Source organism: Chlamydotis macqueenii, chromosome 2 (genome assembly GCF_036417535.1).
Source record: "Chlamydotis macqueenii isolate bChlMac1 chromosome 2, bChlMac1.mat, whole genome shotgun sequence".
Classification (NCBI taxonomy): domain Eukaryota; kingdom Metazoa; phylum Chordata; class Aves; order Otidiformes; family Otididae; genus Chlamydotis; species Chlamydotis macqueenii.
This window is the reverse complement of record NC_141557.1, coordinates 135,089,047-135,114,952: the sequence shown is the minus strand read 5'-3', so window position 1 is coordinate 135,114,952 and position 25,906 is coordinate 135,089,047. Positions and strand designations below refer to the sequence as shown.

Genomic DNA, 25,906 nt, shown 5'->3' with positions numbered 1-25,906 from the left:
TATGCTGATGTTCAGTGAAATAATAATGAAACAACAAGGGAAAATAAGATATCTGAAGTCCAAAGTCTTGCATTAGATGTGGTTAACCTTCCTACAAGGACAGCAGGTTTTAGTGCAAAGGCAACAACAGCGTCACTCGGACAATTAAGAAAACATTCAGAGCACTACATTTGTATGAAAAATAGTGAACAGAAATTCCATGGTTGCTGTATTTGGCAGAGAGCGATACAAAGATGAGAAAAAGGAACCACCTTCACTTAACATTAGTATCTCCATCAAAGTACAGAATTATTATTATAAAGAATAGAAATATTTTATTGCTAACATCAAGTAATGCTAAGATAGCCTTGTTCTATGTGTCTGCATTAGAGATACACAAGGTGTGTAGGTGAGGGAGCCACAGGCCAGAACCCTTATCCCACCGTGTTGTCCTACACATATATTTTCTTCCCATCTTCCAGTGCCTTCTGTTCCAGTCTGTCCCTATTTTATTCTGTTCCTCTCAGACTTTTGTTCGGATCCCTAATACTTCTGGCAGGTCCTCCATTTCCTGTTGGCATCTTGCAGCCTCCTCCCCAAGACTATTCACAATTTCTTGTTCAGTTTCTAAAACACAGAACCCAAAATATCTTTATTTAGAACTGTTTTCTTGTCACTTTAGAAAGCTGTCAAAGAGTTTATTGAGATCATCTGAGTGGTTTTAATCTTTCACTAAAGAAACACAAGGGGTATAGTCATTTTGAATAAGAGCAGGAATATTTTAAGATGCTGCTACTTGGAAGTGTGAAACTGGGGAAAACTGCAAAGAAATGCATAGGATGTGAATTCTTCGTGGAAGTAATAATTCCAATTTTTGACTATCTGTCCTAAAAGGTAAAGATGGTCTTCAGAGCTGAAGTGATATAGCTGGGAGAATCTTTGATGGTCGCCCAGATCCCTGCTTGGTCAGCACACAGTGGGATTAGCATTGGCCAGGGAGATGGTAAGGGACAGGGAGATTTTTTCAGGATTTCTTCTTGACTTCTCTGAAGAGGTAAGGGCATGAACGTGCGGGTGTGCCGTCATGCACTTCTCTCCCTTCAGTAACACTCTTACTTTCTGTTTGTTGTCACGCGGAGATCAACTCACTGGCTTCTTTCCTCCATCTCAGCCTGTTTACATTCTTTCAGATTTTCAAGGCCATCTCTGTACAAAAAAAGGGTTGGAAAACTTGTCTTTTTTTTAAGCTGAAAGGAGACCTACAATCTGCTCCATTGACTTGGCACTCACACAATTCTCTCTGATACTTTGCCAGTAATTTTTTTTGTTGCCTCTGTGAGAGGAGTAGAATAACTAGGTAGTACAGAGTATGATTTCATGGTGGCAAGGAGCATGGAACATAGAATCTAGAATCATAGAATGGTTAGGGTTGGAAGGGACCTTCAAAGATCATCTAGTCCAACCCCCCTGCAAGGAACAGGGACATCCCCAACTAGATCAGGGTGCTCAGAGCCCCGTCCAACCTGGCCTTGAATGTTTCCAGGGAGGGGGCATCAATGACCTCTCTGGGCAACCTGTTCCAGTGTTCCACCCTCATTGTAAACATTTTTTTTCCTAATATCTAATCTAAATCTACCTCCCTCTATTTTAAAACCATTACCCCTCATCCTATTGCAACAGGCCCTACTGAAGAGTTTCTCCCTGTCTTTCCTTGAGGTACTGGAAGACCGCTATCAGGTCTCCCCGGAGCCTCCTCTTCTCCAGGCTGAACAGCCCCAACTCTCTCAGCCTGTCTTCATAGGAGAGGTGCTGCAGCCCTCTGATCATCTTCGTGGCCCTCCTCTGGACCCTCTCCAACTGGTCTATGTCCTTCTTGTGTTGGGGGCTCCAGAACTGGAGCACACAGTACTCCAGGTGGGGTCTCACCAGGGCAGAGTAGAAGGGGAGAATCACCTCCCTCAACCTGCTGGCCACACTCCTCTTGATGCAACCCAGGATGCGGTTGGCCTTCTGGGCCGCAAGGGCACATTGCCGGCTCATGTTGAGCTTCTCGTCCACCATCACTCCCAAGTCCTTCTCCTCAGAGCTGGTCTCGATCCATTCTCTACCCAGCCTGTATTTGTGCCTGGGATTGCCATGACCCAGGTGCAGGACCTTGCACTTGGCCTGGTTGAACTTCATGAGGTTTGCTTGGGCCCACTTCTCCAGCCTGTCAAGGTCCCTCTGGATGGCATCCCTCCCTTCCAGCGTGTTGACAGCACCACACAACTTGGTGTCGTCGGCGAACTTGCTGAGGGTGCACTCTATCCCACTGTCCTTGTCACTGACAAAGACGTTAAACAAGGCTGGTCCCAATACTGACCCCTGAGGAACTCCACTCATCACCAGTCATGAAGAAAGCATGAATTTTAATGCTTTGTTGTTCACAAAAGAGGAAAAAAAACCTTCTCAAGTGTTCTGCTGCTCCTGTTTTTCACCACTTAGTCTTTCAGGAGACTAGAAACAGAAAAATATTCTCAGACATCCAGTGCAGCTTAGAATCAAACACAAATTAAATTTTCATAAAAATTCTAATATCAGAAATTGCTTTTGAACAATAACTTTACCCTGTAAAAATAGCTATGTTAGAAGATGTCTTTGAATTGGCCCATTTCACCCATGTTTCATGGCAAAGGTATACAGGCCAAGTTTCTTACTGCTATTTCTTCACTGTGCTGAAGCAAGCAGCAGAGGGCACAGCTCCCTGCTGAAAGCCTTCCAAGCAGGAGGTTGTGTGACTATGCCTCATTCTGCTTAAAATGCTTTCTATCAGGAATGATATTTTGATTAAAACAATGCAGTTTCCACAGCCAGTAATACCTCTGAAAGAGGACATTTATCTTTATTTATTCATCAGTCACTTCTGTACAAAATAATGACATTTATTTTTGCCTAAGGTAACTTCTACAATATAGGTATTATCACAGATCACTGAAGTAGTTACTAACACACTGTACAGAACTCTGAAAATTAAATACATTTGAAACACAGAATTTGGACAAGTATCTGCTCCATACATACAGCTCTCATTTGTTCACAATCGATAGCAGTAACACCTGGCAAAGCCATATTCAGACTGATCAGCAGCTCCAACTGAAGGGTCCAGATCCTGAAAATGTATTATGCAGGTAACAATTTTCAGCAGTCTCATGGCACAGAAATATGATTTTCAACTTCTGCCCCCAAGTCCTGGGGTCTGTGGATTCTTTTCAAGGTGAAAGACAACCGAGAAGAGCAAGCCTGCTTTCAGTAGGTTTGATTTTCTGTATCTTTGCTGGTAAAGGTTGAGGCATCTGGAAATCAAAGGGCTAAAAACACCTAACGTAGGGCAAGTAAAACATACCATCATTTCTCTTTCATATGCCTATATACCAGATTAAGTCTGCTGTGGCTACATATGCTTCTTTCATAGCAAGGTACAGAATTAAAAGGAAAAAAAAAACCTCCCATAGAGCTACCCCATCATTTCTGATACAGGCTGTTAATGTTGTATCAGTATAATTGCAAATAATAAAATTTGTATTTATTACCATGCCATGTCCACCATATGAGATTGATTTTTGGTTGTCCTACTCCCTCCTACAAATCTGTTCTGGTATTTAAATGTATTAGGTCAAATTCAATACATTCCCTGAATATGAGGTGCATAATGACATTTATAATGTTTTGTTGATATATGTTAGAAAATATGGACTACATAGGCTCACAGAACAGCTGGTAGCAAGAAAAGATAATGAATACTTCATTATTTGAACATAACCTTTTTTTCCTTGCTTCAGATTTTGGCTGTTCTCATAACTGGGACAGGGAGTTATAGGACAGATAGTTTTATATTTTATAGGTCTGTCTGCAAATAAAAATAGAGATGTATTATCTTTCATTACTTGAAATTAAATGCTCAGTTAGTATTGAAAGCCTAAAGCTGTTGCCCATAGCACATAAAACACCCTAGTTAAGTTGACAGCTCTCCCCTCACAAAGAAGGGCCAGGTTTGATCCCATCTCCAATAACCAGCTGTGCATAGACAAACTGAGCTGTATCTCTTCCATTAGCAAGGCCCAGTGCAGGAAGCAGATGTGAGGTAATATGAGACAATAGCCCTTTCACAACCATTGGGGTCCTATTATCTCCTGCCTTTATGCCACAGGCCAATATTTACTATATCTTATTTTATTTTTAAGGCGACCCTTATCTCTTGCACCCTGTGAAATACTTTGCACAAGCAAGCCCTGAGCTTTCTCAGGTCAAGCGATGCCTGATGGCTTCCAAGTGCCCTCTCTCTAATTCATTCCAAAGGACATGGTTTAGTAGGCATGGTGGTGAGAGTTTGACGGTTGGACTTGATGATCTTGGAGGTCTCTTCCAACCTTAAGATTCTATGATTCTGTGATTAACTGAAAAGGGTCACTATGAGAGCTACTGAAATACTTTTGAAAGTTTTTGTAAGATTTTTTCACAAATTAATTCACTACGAAGATATGTAGTATTTGACACTTAAAAAATGAAAAAAATATTTTGAACTTTCTTGTAATTTAATATTTTTCAGAAGAGTTTTCTGGTTCTTTTTTCTGGGCAATGTCCTTAAAATAAGACTATTTTACATTAATTCCTATACTACATTCATTTCAAATTTCATAATCCCAAATAAGGTCAATAGGTGTCCTGCTATGCATAAAGTTAGACATATCTATAGCAGCTTGCAGGTTCAGAGCTTTAGACATTAAACTTTGTCCGCACTCATCTAGAAAGCCAGGGATCCACTTCTATTTATACTGTGAAGGTTTTGCCAAGGATATCACATTTCTTTAATCCCAGTTTCCTGGAAAGGTGCTAACACTTTCCCTGCAGAGTGTGGATAGCCTAAAATGTGGAGGCAATAATCAGTAGTTGATGGAATACAGGCTTGTGCTTTAAGAAGCTTATTACCACCCATGACCCTCAGCCTTCTTATGCCCTGTGCTGCTGGAACATTTCTTGTGGTTGCTGTCTCAGCAATTTAGTCCCATAATTCTAATGGATTAGTATAATGTGACAACATGTGGACTACAAGTACTCTGGAGGAATGCTTTAAAATGCTTTAAATCATATTATTTTAACTTACATTTATAGATAATTTACTTTAATCTCTATTGCAATTTGTAAAAAGCTTTTATTTTGGAAAAAAGTTTAGTACTCTTTGACCTCAGAAGTCTTTCCTTCTAGCATGAAGTTGTAAAAAGCCTTGAAATGGTTTTGTCAGGTAGAAGAGGGAACTGAAAGAAGTTGCCCAAATGGCAAGTGCTGTGCAACAAGCAGTAAGATATCAACCACCCTTCCTAAGTTGCATCACGTTAGTTCCTGGGACTTTATTTCAAGTCAAACCTAATTTCTTTGTCATCTGGAGAAAGGCTGATTGTACAGCCACGTTGTAGCTTCAGAAATTAAAAAAGTGGTAGGTCTATTCAAAGAAATACTGAATTCTTTTCCTTTGAATCCTGGTTCATGAGCTCAAGAGTTCCTTCATACTATTAACCTTACTCTCTACATTTGTGAAGAAAAACCCACAAAAATTGGTTTTGACAGGTTTTAATTTAAAGTTGTAAGAACCAGCAGCTTAGACTTTCATTAAGAAATAATAGTAATTAAATATTTTATCAACAGTGATAGGGTCATAGTTAAAAGCTGAAGTGCACTCAGGGAGGTATAAAAGGGTGTAACGGGAGAAATCATAAGCCGCTTGTGTTGGGTTTCAAGAACAAACCAGTTGTTGTGTCAGTCACACACAGTCTGCTGCATTTAAATCAGAGGTCTAGAATTACTTTAGAGCCTGGCTGATGAGGCAGTAAAAAGGTCACAATTCTGAAATCTTGGCTTCTCTTCCAGGAGATCATTTTACTGAATCTCTGCCATGCTCACCTCGCGCAGAAAGAATATTTTTCATAGTCAGAAAATTGACATTGATTATCTGATCAAGTAAAAGATACTATGGCAATTTTTCCACATTATATGCCCATTGCATCTGTCTAACAAGAAAAGATTTATATTTCCTTTGGCTATTATTCCTAAAACTTCAGTCATTGTTAGAAAATTCAAAATTATCTTGCCCCACTCTTCTATATTCTTTGTCACTGACTTTATATTATATTGTCTCCTTATCACGCTGGAATACACCACCTCTTTCACTCAAACCACAAACAGAATTTCAGATCTCTCTGGATTAGTCTTCTCTAACTAGTGACTTTTTTTTTTTCCAGTGATCCAGCTGATAGTTCTCGAGCACTGACAGAAAGTCTTTGATATTATTTTTATAACTAACTCACAGTGACCAACACAGTCTACAGAAGACTGATAGCAGACAAGAAACTGTGGAGTCTCTGGCTCTTTCACTCTGCTGTGAGCGTGAACAACTGCAGTTGATTTGGTCCTGTGGCTCTCACAGGAGAGAAGGAATTCATCCTACATTATTCCAAAGGAAGAATGATAATTGACATTAGATCTAGTCAAAAGTCAAGATTTCTATTGTGCAGGAAACACATTCTGTTTCAAAGCAGTTCTTTAAAGCATTCATAAATGTGACTGATGGCTGCTAAATCCCCTACAAACACATTCAAAGAGTTCTGATTCTCAAAGTGAAAAACTCTTGAGCCATGAACACCTTTGCCCCAATGTACCAGGCTTATCTGTTCTGCCAGGACTCCTAACCATCCTAGGGGACAGGCAGGAAGCTGGGAGGCTTACGTGTCTCTAATAAGCTTGTAACTTGGACTCAAACCCCAAATGTTCTCCTGCAGTAGGAGAGAGGCTGCAAGTCCTGAGTGCCCAGGATGAACGTGGCCTTTTGAGGGCTCCTGGGCTGCCTGCTGTAAGGCTTGGTTCTCCAGAGCAGTGGATTGAATGTTTTTAGTGTCTGGTGCCAGATTTGGTTCCCAAAGCCTCAAAACTTAGTCACCAACACCAGCCTGAATCTGTTTCAGCAGTAAACATGGTGATAATTTATTACAGCCCTTCCAGACCATAGCAGCCAAGACAGCAGCAGGCATCTGAGTTCCCCTTGCCTCAGCAGGGTGCTGAAGGCTTGACACAAGCCTGGTTACTGAGGTCTTCAGATTCCCTGCTGGAGAACCACAAGTTAATAACTGGCCACGTCCAGCATACCTAATATTTCCAGGTGATCTATTGGTTTTGCTATCTTTGTTTCTCACATAGTTTACATAGCAAGGTTGCCCAAGGACCATAAATTGTGCACACTTCACTTCAAGCAGAAATGTTATGATGTAGTGAAATGATACGATCTGAGTAATCTGACTAGGACATTGGTCAGGGATTAAGCAGGTGAAGCTGTCTCTCTTTCAGAAGAAGCTTGTGGTGATTTCCTTTGAACATTTTCCATTCTGATAAAACATAATTTCTGAACAACAACAACAAAATAACAGAAAATTGCTGTCCACCTATAACTGAGATGCACCTAAAAGCTGTCATATTCCTAGGCATCAATGCTACAAGATTTACAAGTTATAACATTACTTGCACAATGGTATCTGAAATTCCTGACGTCAGCTGTGGACATCTGCAAAGGCAGATATCAGTAGTTTCCTATTACTCAGAACAGTCTGTAAGAAAAACAGTAAAATGTCAACAGGTTCCATTTTTGCAACGCAGGATGACAAGGCAATGCTTACATAGTCTATGATAAATTTTATTTTGAGTAGAAATAATTATTCCATACACTCAGTTCAAATGGTTACAAATATAGATAATACCACAACTATTTAACTATGCTGCAGTACTTGTCAAGGATATGATCCTAAAAATACAATCCTGCTTTTAAGTACATATGAGGCACAGTTTAAGCCAGGGAAAATCCCATATGTATTAGTAGAACTTAGCTTTAAAACAGAGAGTCAGAGCATGGTAGCTTATTACTGAAGAAATAGGTGATTGTGTGTAAATATTCTACAAGATAGGACCTACTTCAGGAGAAAACTTTGGAAGTTGGACTTCAATCGTGCACTTAATCAGGTATCAGTCACCAAGAAGATTGCCTTGAAGATTCCCAGCAGTCCAAAAATGGCTCGAGATCATTCCCAAAACATCTGAAGCTGGTAGGACTTAGTAGGCTTTGGACCTCCTCTTTTATTAATGAGAGCATTGCTAGTCATATTAATGTGATATTTAACAATATTGAACATTTTGTTGTGCACTGTCTTGTTATTTGTTTTCCACCAATAAAAGCTAGTGAGATTGACTGTGTTTTAGTGATTGTCAAAACTGATGTTCTAAGATCCACACATAGATATCTTAAATCATTGACATGGATTTTCAAAAAGGCTGAGCATCCATTGCTTTCTGTGTAGTCTGCACTTTTATACCACAATTATCCTTTGGATTGTGAAGATTTAGTGTAAAGGTCTTTGCACAACATTTAAACAGTTAGAATGATGTATATTTTAATTTTTCATCTACCTCATATCTGTCTTAATATATGCACCGAATCAAAAAGTAAACAGATTGCAAACCATACTGTTTCCTTATTACAATCCTTTCTATTTTCACAGTTACTCATACCATTCTGAAATCACATAAAATCAATTTAGGTTGGTTAGAAAATATTACTGACTTTACTGTTTAAGCAGGCCTATAAAAGCCCAGGCATAAGTTCAAAATTCAGAAGAAAATAAAAGCAGAGATCTTCTCTTAACAGCTTTCATCAGCAACAGTAGTTTCTTTTTAAAGAAGATAGTACCTTGCAAGGAGACAAAAAATGGCAAGTTTGAACTGGAGTTATTGAGGCAACAGTGGTAAAAACTATCTTTGATAGAAATTCAGATTTATTTATAATATATTGAGTAACTCTTTCTTTTCCTTATAAATATTCTTCAGAATTACATGGGTTATAAAATATCAAGAATCTGTATTATGTATACTATTGGTTCCAAGGAGAAAGTGTCGTGAATTTAGTATTGGCACAGAATTAGAAGTAGATTATTTATTTAGGAGTTGATTGTTTGTTTGTTTATTTATAAGTAAATTATTTATTTATTTTGCCTAGGACCTGACCACTGGCACAAGTTATATCCTATTGCCAACGGAGACTGTCAATCTCCTATTGATATTCAAACCAAGGAAGTAAAAAAAACCTCATCTCTGGGGCTTCTCCAGATCACTTGGAAACCTTCCACATGCAAAGAGATCATCAATGTTGGACATTCATCCCATGTGAATTTTGAGGATAAGGAAAATCAATCAGGTCAGTAAAAAAGGGGATGTGGAGAGGAGGATGTAAGACTTTCTCTAATTTATATAGAAAACAAGACTAGTTGCCTTTCAGGAGTATTTATAAAGATTAGAGTATGCTTGCTAATTTTGTTATACTCATTGGCAACATTCTTTAAGTGCCACAGAAGAGTCAAGATATGTTCTTTAAAATTAGGAGTTGTTGGCAAGTGTTCTTGTGTTAATAGAAAAAGGACTGGTAATTTCCCAGCAGGAAACCTGCAGGAAAATCACTTATTTCAGGAGGGGAAGGTAGGAGGAGAGTGTCTAAACACAGTTACTCAGTTGTGGTTTTGGGTTTTTTTAATCCACATGCAGTGGGAGATTTATACATATGTAAAAGTTACTCACAGTATAACTCCATATGAATCACTCTGGACTAGGTTTTTTTTTTCCTCAGAGAGTCTTATTACCTTGATAGCAAAGGAGGAGATTTCTTTATGCTGATATATAATATTGCAAGTGCTACAAGAACTCCACATATTTCTAAGCATCATGTACATACAATTACAGGTGCCTATCACCACAGCGGGAATCAATACAGATTTAGGTGCCTGTAAGCAAGGAATTAATTATACTGACTGATAAACAGTGTCAATAACATCCCAGTACACCTGTGGCATCCCATAATCAAAATTAAGAAAACATCAAGTACCTATAGCTGCTACTTCTGTGAAGAAAAAGACCTTTAAAATACTGTAATAAATAATACAAATTTTAGTGGGAAGTGAATTCCATGAGGTAGGACAGTTTGTTCTGCAATTATTAAAATCCAATTACTGTTTCTGGCAAACTGTTGTTTTTCTGCATTATTTTTCCTTTTGTTTTCTCTCTGGAGTAGGTGTATACACATATATTTCACCTGAATTTCGGAACTGTATCAAGGAGACATGCAGATTTACTATAACCAATGCACTCATATACATACCTAGAATTAAAACATTCAATAACTTTGCATTAACTTCACAAACTGTTGGGATTTTTTTCTCCAAATGTTTACAAATAATCTAATATGAAAACATGTTAACATGGAGAAAACTGCTTGCATGTTATAAAAATCTTTGAAATCTATACCTTGCCTGTCAGGAATATTTTATTGATTGATGTTTTTACTGTACGTCATGCATTTGCAGTGCTGACTGGTGGACCTCTCACTGGAAAGTATAGATTGCAGTAGTTTCATTTCCACTGGGGCCAAACCGATGAGCAAGGCTCAGAGCATACTGTGGATGGAAGGAAATATGCCTCAGAGGTAAAGTCAATGAAAGAAAAGTCAAAATTAAGTTTTCAAAGTCTGGTCACATACATCATCCCTAGAGAAGAAAAAAAAAAAAAAAAAAAAAAAAGAAGCATATGTAGATAGCTTTGATAGTTATTTTATTTTGCAAAAGCAATACCATCTCTGCATGTGCAAAGCTGACTTTGCAAGAGCAAATGGGGTTTTGTGGTCAGTGCTTATTAATCTAAATTTAGATAATCTAAATCCATATTTAAATAATGAAATAGGACTGAAAAGTGCAAGTACAAAAGTAGATAACATCTGCCAAATGTTAAAAAGGTCAGCTGTACAAGTATATTGAGCTTAAAGCTAAATCAGCTGCCTTTTAGAGAGTCTGATCACCCAATGACACCTATAATTGTAACTGGAACTCCTCAGAGGTATAAGCACGTTGATCACTGTAAGATTTTTTTTTTTCTGACTTTTCAAGAACAGCAAATAAGAAGGAAACCTAGAAGAAATTAATTAACAGAAAGAGGTAAAAAAAGTTATCTAGTAAGGGCCACAGAAGCTGTCAAGTACATTAAATGTCTTCAGATAATGAAGCAAGGTCTGTTTTACAAAAATTAAAAATCACCTCTTAAGGAACAGATTTTATTTGTTTTCCAGTGCTTTAGCGTCTTGCTAACAGTCATCAACATGCCAACAAACAATTCATGTTCAATCCTTGTAATGTTATCTTTGGCAGCTTTTTAGATTTCAGGAACATTACAACATGACAAACTAATGTGATGGATTACTAATTTTTAATGTAGGCATTAGGAGCCCACAGCCAGACGTGTGTTCCTAATAGGAAATTTTCTGCTGTTGAGAGTGCTAAAGCTATCTCGTGTGATACAGCCAAGATAAGCAAGGGGTGTCCCTTTAGAATTGCGTTCTGCCGTAAAGAGATAGTGCAGTTAAGCTGTGTTTAAGCAGCACGTGATTAAGAGTTTATTAGTTTGCTTTGAATCAATAGTTTAAAATATGTTGAAACAGTAAAGTTGTTAAGTTAAAGAGAGAAATTCAGCTTTAAAAATACCAGAAATTTTTTTTAAAAACCCTATTTTAAATCAGAATTTTAAGATTATGTGCATTCTATGATAATTTCCATGTTCTGTTTCTACATTTTAGAATCTCCTCCTTGTATTTTAAGATGTTTTGATGTTTTTTGTCACCATGTTGCTGAAACATTATACCAATAATCCTGGACTAGACTATTGCCATAAAGTTACATAGTTGCTAAGGAATTGCTAAATATAGTCATAAGTGAGAAGACATTTAAAGAAATTCTTATGATTTCCAAGTTCTGTAAGTTTTGGAAATCTATATTTCACACAAAAAAAAAATAGCTCAAGATATAATATGCAACATGCTAGGCTGAATAAAAGTTCCTTAAAACTCTATTAAAGCAAATATTGTCAAATACTTGTTGAAAGATCTATGCTGAATATAAACCATCCACAGCCATGATGTTCATGGCCATACCATCAGTCTTTTGCAGTAAATGGAACTATTGTGAATAAATATCACACCATGTGTAACAAAGTGGTTGCACTCTTCAAAATGCTGTTTAATGTATTACATTTCTAAAGACCTGGAAATAAAGGCATGCACAGGAGACTGTTAGCAATAGAGTTAGAAAAATATATGTCCCTTGTAAGTTGTGGTTTTCCACATTTCTGTGTACTTACCCCTAAATTGCTTTCAGGAATATGTGCAGTTCTGCCTACCCCCAGATAAAGCCTGGGTATGAGTCCTGACAATACCAGGGCAATTCAGCAGAACAGCATAAATCTGCAGGCGTTCACAAGCACGTTCTCAGTTTCACACTCAGACCCTGAGAGTGCAGAGTGGCATTTTTAACTGTTTTACTCTAATTGCAGCATTTCTTTGTAATAGAACCAGCAAAAATGATCCTGTCAATTGCTTTGTAGCTTCGCCTCACTCACTGGAATGTGAACAAGTATTCGAATGTAGCTGAGGCTTTTGGCAAGCCGGATGGCTTGGCAATTGTCACTGTTTTCCTGAAGGTCAGTTACTGACATACTGAAAACGCATGTGTCTCTCTTCCCTTTCCTTGTCAAAACTGCAGTGATGAGGACTAGGAAAAATACATCTTTGTGTTAAATTGCTGGAAATGACTGCCTTTTATCCTGACTTAGCCCACATTGCCAACTTTGCCCATGCTCCTACATGGATGTTTTACCCAAATCCCTATTTCATCCACAGACACTTCAAGAAGAGCTGTGCTTTGAGGCATGGGTGCTAGTGAGCTGTTGGTGTTTTGTCCACCTTTGTAATAGGCAATGCTCACACCTTCTGTGTTTGCTTTCCATTCCATTTACAGCAACGTGAACTTTCACAGAAAGACAGTTTGAGTCGTGTGTGCTATTAATGTCTATCAATCAGAAAATAAAATTCTAAATCAGAACTCCAAGAAACCTTGAATTCATGCACATGACATATTTAGCCTATAAAAAACAACTAAGGTAGGAAAAATAATTCCTTATTATTAAAGAATTTGTTATATTAAGGAAATATAAAATAATTGCATATATTATTATACACTGCTAAAATATATGGCATATATATATATGAACTCATATATATGAGTTAATATTATGAGTTCATAATATCTGAACTCATAGTTCAAATTGCAAAAAAAGATACCAGCAAAACCATCTCTCTGAATGCTTTCAAAGTTAATTTCAAGGATAAGTACATATGATCAAAGCAATCAGATACTTCTGAACCACAGATTATTTTTGCAGTACTGCTGACATTACTCTGCAAAGCAGAAGCAAAACTTCCTGTTATTTCCTCAAAGGTTCTAAATTTTATCTCACTCATAGTGGGTTTGCAAAGCTAAACTAATCGACATTTACAAAGTATATTCTTATTCTTGATTCCGTTAGAATAAAACTGTTGTGACATATTTAGAATTGTAAAGTATTTTTTATTTACAGCTTTGTTTATGTGATGAAAACCTGAAGGGTATCTTGAAGGCCTTGGATTCAGTAAAGACTAAGGTAAACATCATCACAGCCTGATCATGATAATATATAGAGTAGTTAAATTAAAATCTACAGTGTCTCATCTGCCTTTTTGAAGACCTCAGAATAATGCAGATGTTCAGCTGAATGAGGCTGTTGAGATGTGAGAGCTGAAAGCATGATCCTGGACATGAGTTTATGGGATACTGTAAGATACTTTGTACTGGTTGGTCTCCACTCTGTAGACAGCTATGGTCTCTTTGTGTAAGAGTACACAATTCCCGATTCCTACTTAATCCTATGTTTCCATCCATCTGTCTGTCTATTTAAAATTATGCCTGGTGTCCATCACCAGCACAGCCTCACAATAACAAAACTGAAGTTTTGCTCAGTTAAAGGAAGGGAAAAAAAAAAAGAGAAAAGAAATAACACCAGAACTGCACTTTTCTTGAGCTGTCTTGTAAAGCGGTGACTATTCCCACCAAACCTCTCATAATGGCACAAGATAAGCAGAGATAGAATCTGAATATCTGATTTTAGTAAGCATGTTAAAAATGGAATACAGCATCTCCCACAAGATATTAAAAAGAAATGTAGACTTTGACCCTGAACATGCAAACATTATGAGCATGTGTGAATCCTCCCTTTAGCCTCAATAGACAGCTGAAAATTATTTATACATTGAAGTGTTTTGCTTGCTCAGGAGCACAGAGTTCAGTATTTTGAAAAAAACAAACCAAACCAAACCATAACCCTTTAGACAATGATGACTGAACTCTTTGGTATCCGATACCATCTGAAGGGCAAGTTGTCTTTTGTTTGATTTTTGAGTAACACTGCTCATTCTTGGTGGTGCCAGCCTAGATGTGTCTCACTCTCAAACTTATCACCAGGGTGAGCTATGAGAAAACACCAGTGTTGTGAAATTACTTCCTCCGATTTAGGAACACACTCCCTTGTAGCCTGAGATGTAAATGCTGTCTTACTTACAGGTTTAATTAACTTAGTGTATCTTCCACAGGATAAGCAAGCTCCCTTTTCTGATTTTGATCCTTCAAGGCTACTGCCTAAATCCATGGATTACTGGACCTACAATGGTTCTCTGACTCATCCTCCCCTCCATGACAGTGTCATCTGGATTATCCTTAAAGAGCCTATTACAATCAGCTCAGAGCAGGTAGGGTGTTACAAGGTGTCTTTTAGCTTCAGGGATATTTTCATTTTATATTGTATTGCTGCACATTATAAGCTTTATTTGTCTTGATCTTACTGTAAAACGAGTACTACATTTACACTACATTATTGCTCTTAATAAACACCTATAATTCTGCCTCAGATGGGTTAGGCTACCCACACCTTACAAAGTCTTGTGGGAATGGAGATATGATTACTGCAGATTGGTGAAGTTGCTTTCATTGCTCCAGGAAAGCAATTTGCGCATTTAAACTTCCTTGTGGTGCTGTGTCTCCCAAAGGAGAAGCCAGGCAGAAAGCTGAATTCTTCCTATCTTCATTCCTACAAGAATCCTCAAAATAAATTCATATTCTCATCAAATCTCAGCCAAAAACCTGCCTGAGGGAGTTTTGTAACATGTCACAAGTTAAATAGCTAGAGTATAGTTCTCCGTTCAGTGCTATCATAGAGTACTTAGGAGCTGTAGTGATTGCTTTATTATTGCATTATTTCATAATATCTGTAGGACAAGCTAAATATCCCTCACTGACATTATTGAGGTTAAGTATTCATAGAATCATAGAATGGTTAGGGTTGGAAGGGACCTTCAAAGGCCATCTAGCCCAACCCCCCTGCAAGGAACAGGGACATCTTCAACCAGATCAGGTTGCTCAGAGCCTCATCCAACATGGCCTTGAACGTTTCCAGAGATGGGGCATCCACCACCTCTCTAAGCAACCTGTTCCAGTGTTCTACCACCCTCATTGTAAAAAATTTTTTCCTAATACCCAATCTAAATCTACCTCCCTCTATTTTAAAACCATTACCTCTAGTCCTGTCACAACAGGCCCTACTGAACAGCCTCTCCCCATCTTTCCTGTAGGCCCCCTTGAGGTACTGGAAGACTGCTCTAAGGTTTCCCTGGAGCCTCCTCTTCTCCAGGCTGAACAGCCCCAACTCTCTCAGCCTGTCCTAATAGGAGAGGTGCTCCAGCTCTCTGATGATCTTCATGGCCCTCCTCTGGACCCTCTCCAACTGGTCCATGTCCTTCTTATGTTGGGGGCTCCAGAACTAGATGCAGTACTCGTTCTGTTCTAAACTCTTAGGAAACTGTCTTATACAGTTAAATTATTGCTACCTGTCCTTCCAAAGGTGTTTGAATTAGTGTATTTCCAGATAAGGCTAGTTAAGTCCTTTGAATCGTTGAAAATAAAAAGCATGCATGTAGAAATGAATTGAATGTTGTGAGGATCCTTAATATTTGTTCAAGGTGTTATTAACTGGAGCTATTCAATGGATAGGGGGTGGAAATTAGGTACAAAAGGTTTGAAGTGGAAAGCAATGTTTAAAGCAAAGTTGAATTAGTTCTAAGGCATTGTTTTTTACTTTCACAACTGGCGATATATTTAATTTATCAAACTGCAGGTTTTTTACATAGGTGATAACACAGTGGTACCAGGGTCTGAAAGTTTCTGTGATAGTTGGATATAGGGGTGAGCAGGATGTTCAAAGATGGTTGTTCACTCCAGTACTTCTGTGTCAGCATAAATCCTGACTCACCACTGGATTAATTCAATATTATGAAGCTTTTTCTTTTTTTTTTAAATTGCAAGTTAGTTGGGAAGTATAACAATTTCTCACTGACATGGAATATAAAAGTGGAAAGCTAAATAAATCACTTCCTTCCTTGCCCCATTTAGCTGGCTCAATTCTGCACAATCCTGTCTTCTGCTGAAGGAGAAGCACCTTGTCCCATACTGAGCAATCACCGGCAACCCCAACTGCTGAAGGGCAGAGTAGTGAGAGGCTAATTCCAGACAACCAAAGCAAATCTGAAGCACAGTCTGCTCATCAAGAGCAACACATCCAAACAGAGACCATGGAAAAATCTGCCGAAGAAATGAGAACATGCATGTGTTCTTAGCTGCAATATTCCTGTCCTGCCAGAAGCTGTTCTATTTCACTGTGGCATTTGGCTAGTGCTTTTACTGGAATTAATCTGTATTATTTTTGTGGTAGGCAACTAATCTGTTTTAATGCATGACTTTTACCAGTGTAATGTACTCTAAATTTTTTAATGAATCTTCACATTCCTTCTGATGTACTAAGTAAATCCTGGTGATAAGAAGCAAAGTAATTGTTCAGAGTGAAATTAATCAGTACATAGCTTCCCACAAGGAGAGTTTATGCAACTATATGAGATATCTCTTGGGTTTTTTTGCAATGAAATCACTACTGTTAATGGCAATTACTAATGGATTATTGTTGATTTGGCTAATAAAAATGGTTTCTTTTTCTAGTTTAGCTCATATATAGAATCATAGAATAGTTAAAAGTTGGAAGGGACCTTTAAAGGTGATCTAGTCCAACCCCTCTGCAAGAAGCAGAGACATCTTTGACTAGATCACATTGCTCAGAGCCCCATCCAACCTGGCCTTGAATGTTTCCAGGCCATATGACTGATTAAAACGAAATTAATAAAGAAAGTACTTTGCAATGAAACAATGTTGTAACAGTGCTATACTATCAGTGTTTTAAAAGAAATTATGTGATAATTGCTGTTTTATTTCACCTGCAGATCTAATAAAGAATTATCAGACAGATGCCCATAGGAAAATAAAGCACCTTGGTCTGTCTGTACATTGTTACACACTTATAGCACCAGTTTCACTATTTCTCAAGCAGAGCAGTACTTAGCTTTGCAAATGTCTCCAGCTGTGACAACTGAATTATTTAATAGCCAGCGGTGGCAAAGGTCTGAAGAAGATAAAGTCAGACTCTACAAGGAACAACATAAAGTATTAGAACAGAAATCAGGTCTCCAGTTGACCCCATTATGTAATTTAAATATTATTTGACTGAAATTATGAAGTAGAGTAATTAAATTACATAAGTGACAATTATCTGTTGGGTTTTGCAGCACATGTTACTACAGACACAGTTTCTTCTTTAACATTTTCCTGCCTTTGGCTATACAGTAAAAGCAGAGCTGTAAGAATTTACAGTTCCTCACACTTCCTCCATAAAGTACAGAAAACTTTCAAATCCATGTTCCCAACCTGTTCAAAAGCTGAATTGCTTTAAATGTAAAATACCACCTCTGCTGCAGTCAGCTGCGTTCAGTGGAACATACCTCTAGGTCCATCTTTTCAGCTAACCAGTGTGTGTATCCAGCAACTGGATCAGTAAGGTCTTGGTTTGTGACTCACCACCATAATGTAGTGGCAACAATTATCACACCAGAACATGTGAAATGAATAATTAATTACTTGCCCCAATCAAATTATCTTATATTGGATCAGCTTGTGTACCCTTGCTGCTTTGTGCCATTAGCCTGTTAAGCATGATGACAGAAGTAAAGACCCTAATTTAATTTGATGCATGCATTTGTAAGAAACACAATAAAATCACACCAAAGCCTTTATTCCATTCCAATACAGGTGCCATGTTTATGGCCAACTTTCCATATGAAATAGGTTTTGAGATATCACTCTGTCTACACCTGAAAAAGATGGAGAGATCCTTTAGTCTTATTTTTCTAGCTTGGAACTGAAGGAAATATTGTTAATTGAAAGAGCAGAAGAATGAGCACAAGCTGTAGATAAGCACGTAGCAGCTACAATATAATACTTCAGCTTAGTCTTAGACCTTTATGAACAAGAATCTCCCTTTTCTTAGAAAAGCTTCGTTTCCTGATAATGTCAATCCCTGATGCAGAATTATGAAAAAATGGGAGCTCACCCGTGAGCATGGGAATGAGGACCTCAGTGTTCAAAAGCAATCATCTCCACTTCTGTGCTAATTAAAAAGTAGACAAATCAACATTCAGTCAGGTATTCCTGCCATCCTCATCATCAATACCTATTCCTATTGCCTTATTAAGTAAAGAAAGTAAAATGCCTCTTTCTGTTCATAAGGATACAAAAAGAATTACAGAGAGGCAAGTAATTCCCTTGGGTAATTGTTGTCTTCATAATGAGCAATCCTGAAAACACACCACTTGTCTCTACCTTAGTGCAACAACCGCATCATCCCTTTTACTGCTGTGAATGGAAAGATAACAATTTTCACTCCTCTTAGTTGTTCTAAAAAAAATCTGATGGTGCTTGAGGGAAAAGTGAGAAGAGAGAGAGAGCTGTATCAATTTGACTGGTTTCAGAGGAGGCATCTTCCTTGTGATGGCAAAAAAAATTAAACTTCACAACAGATCACAACAGGCACACACTTGAGAAAAGGGAACAAATTTGTTAGGCCAAACAACAGCTTCCTATACAGAGCTGTTTCATTCAGAGTCTCTTAAAAAAGCTCTCCAACTGGTGTCCTGAGCTATACCTTGTAATTTGAGTGGGCCTGAGCTGCAGAGCTGTGGCTTCAATCAGTTGGAGAACTTTGCATGTGTGCATAAGGGTGACAGGAAGTAAGCAGCTGGATCTACTGGCTTGCCTCAAGTTTGTCTCCAGCATAAGTGACTTCACCCAGCTCCTTTTTGTATAACTCCTTGGGAAAATTACTTTCATAAAAAACAAGTGAAAACATCAAGTAGGAACAACTGTGAATGAAAATCAAATGGATCTGATTATGACAACTAAGAAAATGAATAAGCAACTCATAGTCTAGGAAACAGTAAGACAAAGGAAATGTCCTTGACTTGATCAAGGAAAGGCAAGCTCATTTAACAGTATCTTTAGACTTTGACTACCAGTGAATGAGAGATCTGTTATCTTTATAGGAAAGAAAGAGAATAAAATACAAACAGGATTTTATTTTAGGACATAAAGCTATTGCTATCTTGACATCTAATGGTACTTGCCGGCAATATAAAAGAGAGAGAAAGGAAAATTACCCAGTGCAGGAGTTTGAATGAATGATTTCTCAATGCAAAAACTTGAGGAAATTACAGAGAAAAACATAAATATTTTAAGTCTTACTTTAAGAATACCATTTCTGCTTTTTACTAGAATGAATAGTTTTCTCATTTGCTGCTCAGTATTTCATCCGTACATGAAAATATTGGTAACTATGTGCTGTGCATCAATGGCCAAACCCCACAGTAAATCACCTTTAGTCCCAAATGACAGAGAAATAGGCAAATGCAAGTTACTACAGACACAACTCATCTGGAGAACTTCTCTGAAGCTGTTCCTCATCTTGCAAAGACTTTCAAAATACAGTAACTCTGCTAAAATAAAGTTCCCTTGTGTAGCTCCACAGCTGTAAAACAGTAGTTAACACTTAGCATTTAGCATCTGATCAGCAGAATGGGCTTCAGGTCAGGCTCCAGCAACCCCTTTCGTCTTGATCTCTGCTGGGCGCATTAACTAGGACTCCTTTGTTGGGGTTATAAAACAAAATTGGGTTGCTTAACGTCCCACGTTCATTTTTTTTTCTTCAGAAAATCCTTCCTGGTTTGACTTTCTCTCATGTTAAGGGAAGAAGTGTACTATTGTAACCACAAAGGTGTCAACGGATAAACGCTTTGACAATGCTAGCTATTCTGAATTTCTTGATGGTGTTATTTATGAAAGAATAGAAAAGAAAAAAAAATGCTGAACAAATTCCACCAGGATTAATGGTGTACTGCTGCCTATATTATGGTAGTGCATTATAGCTTCCTTGCATGGCTTATTCAAGTTTTTCTGCATTAGCACAGAGCTCAAAGACTGCTTAAGCAATTGTGTCTTTTGCAAGGCTCTGAGGTAACCATAAAAACTTTAAAATCAACAAACTAAATTGTGTCGCAAAGTTCACCGTAGTGTAGCTAGAGCCAGGTCAGCTTAAATAGTGTATGTGCAGGAAAAACACACCTATGGGACTGTGCCCACACCAGTACAGTATACTGTGACCAGTTTCTTTAAGGGCTATGGGTTGCAGCATTAAGCCAGCCAAAGGTGTAAGGTTCCTCTCAGAAGGGTGCTGAAGGAGCCCTGGTGACAATGAGACATGGGCTTCCCTGAGGGACCAAGGGGTCCTGGTGGCCGGGGTGGTGCTGCCACGGGGCGCTGGCCTGACGGAGTCCACCGAGCCCGAGCGGATGCAGGAACAAGCTGTGCCATTTTGGGAGCAGTGACAGCAGCAGCACTTCTGTTCCTGCAGCCTGAAATGAGCACTTCTCTCACCGCCAAACTATCGCCACCTGATGATCCCCTTTTAGATATCCATTACGTTCACTTCCTATTTTGTCTGTGGAAAGCTGCTGCTCACATTTGGATAAATCTGTGAAATTGAGAGGCTGGAATATCTTATGCCTGATTTTCACTGTATCAGGCAATGTGTAGCCTCTGCTTGATTTTCTCATAAATGTACAGACACACACTCCAGGGTGCAAATTTAAGAGCAAGCTGGAGAAAGCCCCAAGCTTCCTTTTATCTTCCCACCGTGGGGAGGAATCAGCTTCACTGCACACATACCCTTTGAACAGCATTTACCCCTCCTCAGGACACCCATGAGCTGAAATCCGTTCTGCCCAAGCAAGAGGAACCTGAGGGGGGCAAAGGGGCAACTGAGTGTTCTGCAGGCCCGGCGGCTCTTGGCACGTGTCGATCGGAAGGGGTGATGGCTGCTGGAGCAACGCCTCAGTAACTGGATACAACAGGGCCGGGGGTCAACGTGCATCCGCCAAAATACTGCCGCGGAGCATGGCTGGGGAACGGGCCTGTGGCTCAGCTGTGTGTGACCCACATCAGGCCTCGGCTGCAGCAGGTCAATGAATTCAGCCCCACCCAAGCCCAGTGACTGCCGAGCTCACCTCCGCATAGACGAGCGCTGACTCTGTCAGCGTTGGGTAAGACGGTTTCCTAAGCAGTGTTTTTGACTTTTTGGTCACAAAATCATCAAGTCTGCATAGGAATCCTGGCAGCATGAAGATGCGCCTTTTTTGAGACCCCACAAATGTTATTTGTGCTGATGATTTGAGCTGCTGTTATTCTCATGGAAATCTTCAGCAAACTGCCCGTTGACTGAAGTTGTACAGGATAAAGCAGTGAATGAGGCCAAAAGACTAGAAAAGAAGTAGCGCCTGGCATGGCAAAATCTAATGCAATAAAACCTCGTCTCTACCTGGGACATTTGGTTACCAGAGCAATGTAATAACATGAATCAATATAAAAGACTAAGTCATGCGCTGCCAATACTTTTATAAATGGTGCCTCTGAACACAGCCTCTCCTGCCCTGCTGTAAGCTCACTGCTTTGGCTGGAGGGGTGTTAATCAGGAGAGAGCTGAGGGCCAGGGCAATCTGGTCATCTGGGCTGCCCCGTGAACCCGAACTGCTTCCTCAAGATAAGGAGACACTAACCAGCAACATGCTGTCAGGAAATGTTTAGATTTACCCTTGAGAAATGTGTTAGGACAGATTTGGTAGTAGTGGCACAAGAAGCTGTCAGTGACTGATGCAATAAGACCACCTCTGGGTTATCTGGAGATTCCCCCTGAGGAGGAGGAAGGAGGGGGACATCCACAGCTGCTTTTGTGCAAGTGATCGGGCTTCCTTGCAGCCCTTTGGGGGAGGCCAGATCCACACATCCCCCTCCTTCCCTCACCAGACTGTGCACTCTTTCATTGATTCACACTGTTGTGAAATGTGACCTAATGTCCTTTCACAGAACTTTATTTCTCATTTGTCTTTGTGGAACCATACAGGCCATTTCTGCCATGGACTGCAGAGGCATGATCCAGTGGAGCCATTGTGTCTCCTGTCTGTGAAAATGCACACGTGCCAGAGGAATGCATGAATTGATCACACTCCTTCAACTATCCAGAGTGCTTTCAGCCCTTGAACAAGCCCTGTAGGATTAACACAAGGCAGGATTTTACAAGGCTGCCAGCTAACGATGTTGCATTTTGCATTTCCATTACATTTGCATTATGTAATGCAAAGTTTGCCTGTAATCCATGCAAAGTTTGTAACGTGGATTCTTTTGTCATTGGGTCAAGGGAGAGAAAGGCTCCAGGGAAAGCCTCCAGACAGCTTTATATAATTATTGCAAAGGAAAGCTCTGCCAAGTCCTACAAAATTGTTTCCTATTTCACTCATTGTACCCTGCTTCTGGCCTCCTAGGTTTCCCTGGCATGAACACTGCTGACCTATCCTGTGATCCTTTAGCCCTCCTTCCAAGTATTTGTTGTATGCACATTTATTTCTTCAAGTGACATTTTAACTTATTTGAGCATATCTGATTGATGAGAGGGAGGTGGAGAATAGATTTTTGGCTCAAGTGGTTGCAAGACCAGACACTTATGTACAGGAGATCAAGCTCTAGACTTGTTTCTGAAATCTCATTTCTGTGATACTACAGCAAGTTGGGCCAGTTGTAAAAGGAGCATAGAGGGAATTCAAATAAATGATTCAATAGAACAGTATTGTAAGTATAAAGGAGTATATATTAAAACCAAATTGTGTTCAAGGCTGTGACATACACAGTGTTCATACACGTGTTCTTCTGCATCTCCAAGCATAAAGGGATATAGTTATTCCAATGAGAGGATTAGACTAATATTACGATTCAGCAACTACTCCTGAACCCTTGTTCCCCAGAGTTATGCTTTGAAATCTCTAAGCATCACAACAGAAGTGATCCAGCTTGCCACGGGGCTGGAGCTGTGATTAACTAGGAGATCTCTCAGGTAGTCAGTACTTCAAGGAAATTAAAAGCTTGTTTTTAAATGGCTGATCAAGGGGTTAAGTACCAATCTGAAAATACTGATGTGATGTAACTACTGCAAAGCCACAAAGAAAAATGGTACAAAGTTAGGAAGAGAACAGGGTTTCTGCCCATGATAGAGGTGGCTCAGCCCCCTAGAACAGACCTACCATTAAAATACATCTTTCCAAAACCACCTTCTACTGCTGTGCCTGAGACAGATACATGACCTGCCTCTGGCCTAAAATCACCTCTTCCCACATACCCATGTTTCCAGGCTGCAAACCAGAAAGCACCTCTTTCCTCATAAAGAAAGAAGAGGGGGCCCAATTTCTAATTGCTCTCATCCTCCTTAATCTCACCCACATGCTCCTGGCTTTGACCGCAGGACCAGTTGGTTCTAGTTCGACCACATACCTAACAAAGACGGTGGGTTTTTTTCCATAGTTAAATCAGCATTCACTTATGTGCTGGCTTCTGTTACACAAAAATCTTAAATTTCTGCTGAAAGACAACAGACTTATGAATGGAAAAAGCATTAATACACCCATTTTGCAAATAAGGAGAAGCACAAGAAAGGCTTACAATAGGATTCACAAGATGCATTTTGGCACCTAAAATGAAACAGGATGAATGCCAGTGGCTAAATTCAGTAGACAACTCCAGAAAGTGTATGCTAGCCTGCTTCTCTCATTTACGAGACCTCTAAATACCACTGTCGCACAGGAATGCCGCAGGCAGCAGTGCCCACGCAGCAGCCAGCTTATGGAGACTTAAGTGTCCAGACCGAGTGGGGACAAGGTGTCACACAGGCATTCCAATGGAATTCAGAAAGGAGAGAGGCACTGGTGAAGCCCCAGGTCATACTGCTACATGAGGCACTCCTAGCACACACCGAAAATGTTAGCTGTGCCCGTGCTAGCAACTGGAGAGGCACAGGACCAGGCCACGGTCAAGTGGAAGCTCCTCAGTGTGATTTTGGCAAATGTCAGCTAGAGCTCCCTGCAAGAGGGCCCAGACAGGGTGAAGTGATGGTTCCCAACAGACCATATGGAGGGAGGTACCCAGGAAAGTTCAGCTGTGCAGACTCAAGACACATTCTTGAATCTCATGGCCCTTGTTCCAGGACCAGAAAGTGGTTGCTGGCTTGTTTTAATTACCACAATAGGCACAGCTATTAAGTTCACTGTAAAGCACGGCAGATACACTCAATTTCCCTCTGGAAAAGCAGGAGGTGTTAGTAGTTAAGACACTCACTCAGGAAGCAAGCAGCTTTTCTCTGCTCAGCCTGAGGGACCCCACTTGCCTCTGCAAGTGCTCTACTGGGCAGGCTTTGACCCAGGCCATCACGAGGCATCTGCTGCACTGGTTTTTAACATGAACTCTTCACTGCTGGAACTGGATAGCACTTAATTTGTGGTTGTGATATTATGCCTCTCTTTAAATGTAGAGAATAAAGTGATAGTAACAAGAGTATCCAACTAAATAAATTTCTTTTTAACTATCTAGCCATTCATTTGGTTAGTGGTTTTATAACCTTACTGGGTAGCTTTTTCCCTGCCAAACAAGAAAGGTAACTCGGTGCCAGCAAGAAGCATTAGCTAATGTTTTTACAGTGCCTACCAATGTAAGAGTGCTAAGTACCAGAAGTGAAGCACATCTTAGCACTCAAAGACCTGCATGCTGAATAGTTGACCCAGTGCCCAGATTGGGTCGACTACTGACTCTGAAGAGGCTGAATATAGCCTTAAGCTATAACAGAAAAGAAGTCCAGTACAGACATATGAGTAGCAGTGCGTAAAACACAACTAAACAGCAATATATGCTTTTCAGAGAAAGAAACGGACCTTTCTCTTTTTCATTACAAAATGGTTCAGTCAGTCACATTTTCCTCTTGCATGAATTACTGGATGAAAGATGCAAGGCAAAATTCTTTGGTTTAACCTTTTTTTTTTTTAAATCTCAACCCATTTTAGCAAGAGTTTAGTACCAGTGACTCTACAAACACCCCTGAACACACTGTCATGATGCAACACAACCGTGCCAGTCACTAGGGAAAATTGAAGCACAGTCATGAGACTTTGGTATTATTTAAGCAATATCACACCTAGGCAGTGTGTATACCCGAGTGCTGTTCAGCTCCGATATCCAGGGTGTTCCCACTCCGCTCTGAGATGGCCACGTTGCAGGGCGAGATTGCTAGAGTGCTTCCTGATTGCCATAAGCCGAAGCTGGGGACAGTGTAGATTCTATGTACCCTCTGTACACTGGCACAGAGGGTGAAATCCAGATCAGTAAAAATAACAGTTACCCAATAAATTTAAAAAAAAAAAGAAAAAAAAGCAGGCCAGAAAAGAACATGTTAGTAACACATTGCCCTGCCCACAGTTACAACTCTTTCTGTAATTACACAGACCTGTTCCCAGTTACTGAACACTTGCAATGTGCTTGTGTGAACCAAGAAATCTGCCTTGGGTTCTAGCAGCGATCTTCAGATGTCGTAATTGAGAGAGACAGGCAGGCAAACTCTTTCTGGACCCTCACGCTGAGAGTCAGGTGAAAGCGGTGCC

At 39.6% G+C, this 25,906-nt stretch overlaps 1 protein-coding gene across 1 annotated transcript; it reads left to right on the top strand.

The window, feature by feature from the left end:
- Positions 1–921: 921 nt before the first annotated feature.
- On the top strand, positions 922–17,624 carry LOC104477442 (carbonic anhydrase 1-like). The gene is given in 7 exon segments (XM_086741500.1): positions 922–982; positions 9,047–9,244; positions 10,404–10,522; positions 12,466–12,561; positions 13,498–13,560; positions 14,546–14,701; positions 16,398–17,624. Coding segments are annotated over 7 exon segments (804 nt in total). The 3' UTR covers positions 16,509–17,624.
- The last annotated feature ends 8,282 nt before the right edge of the window (positions 17,625–25,906 follow it).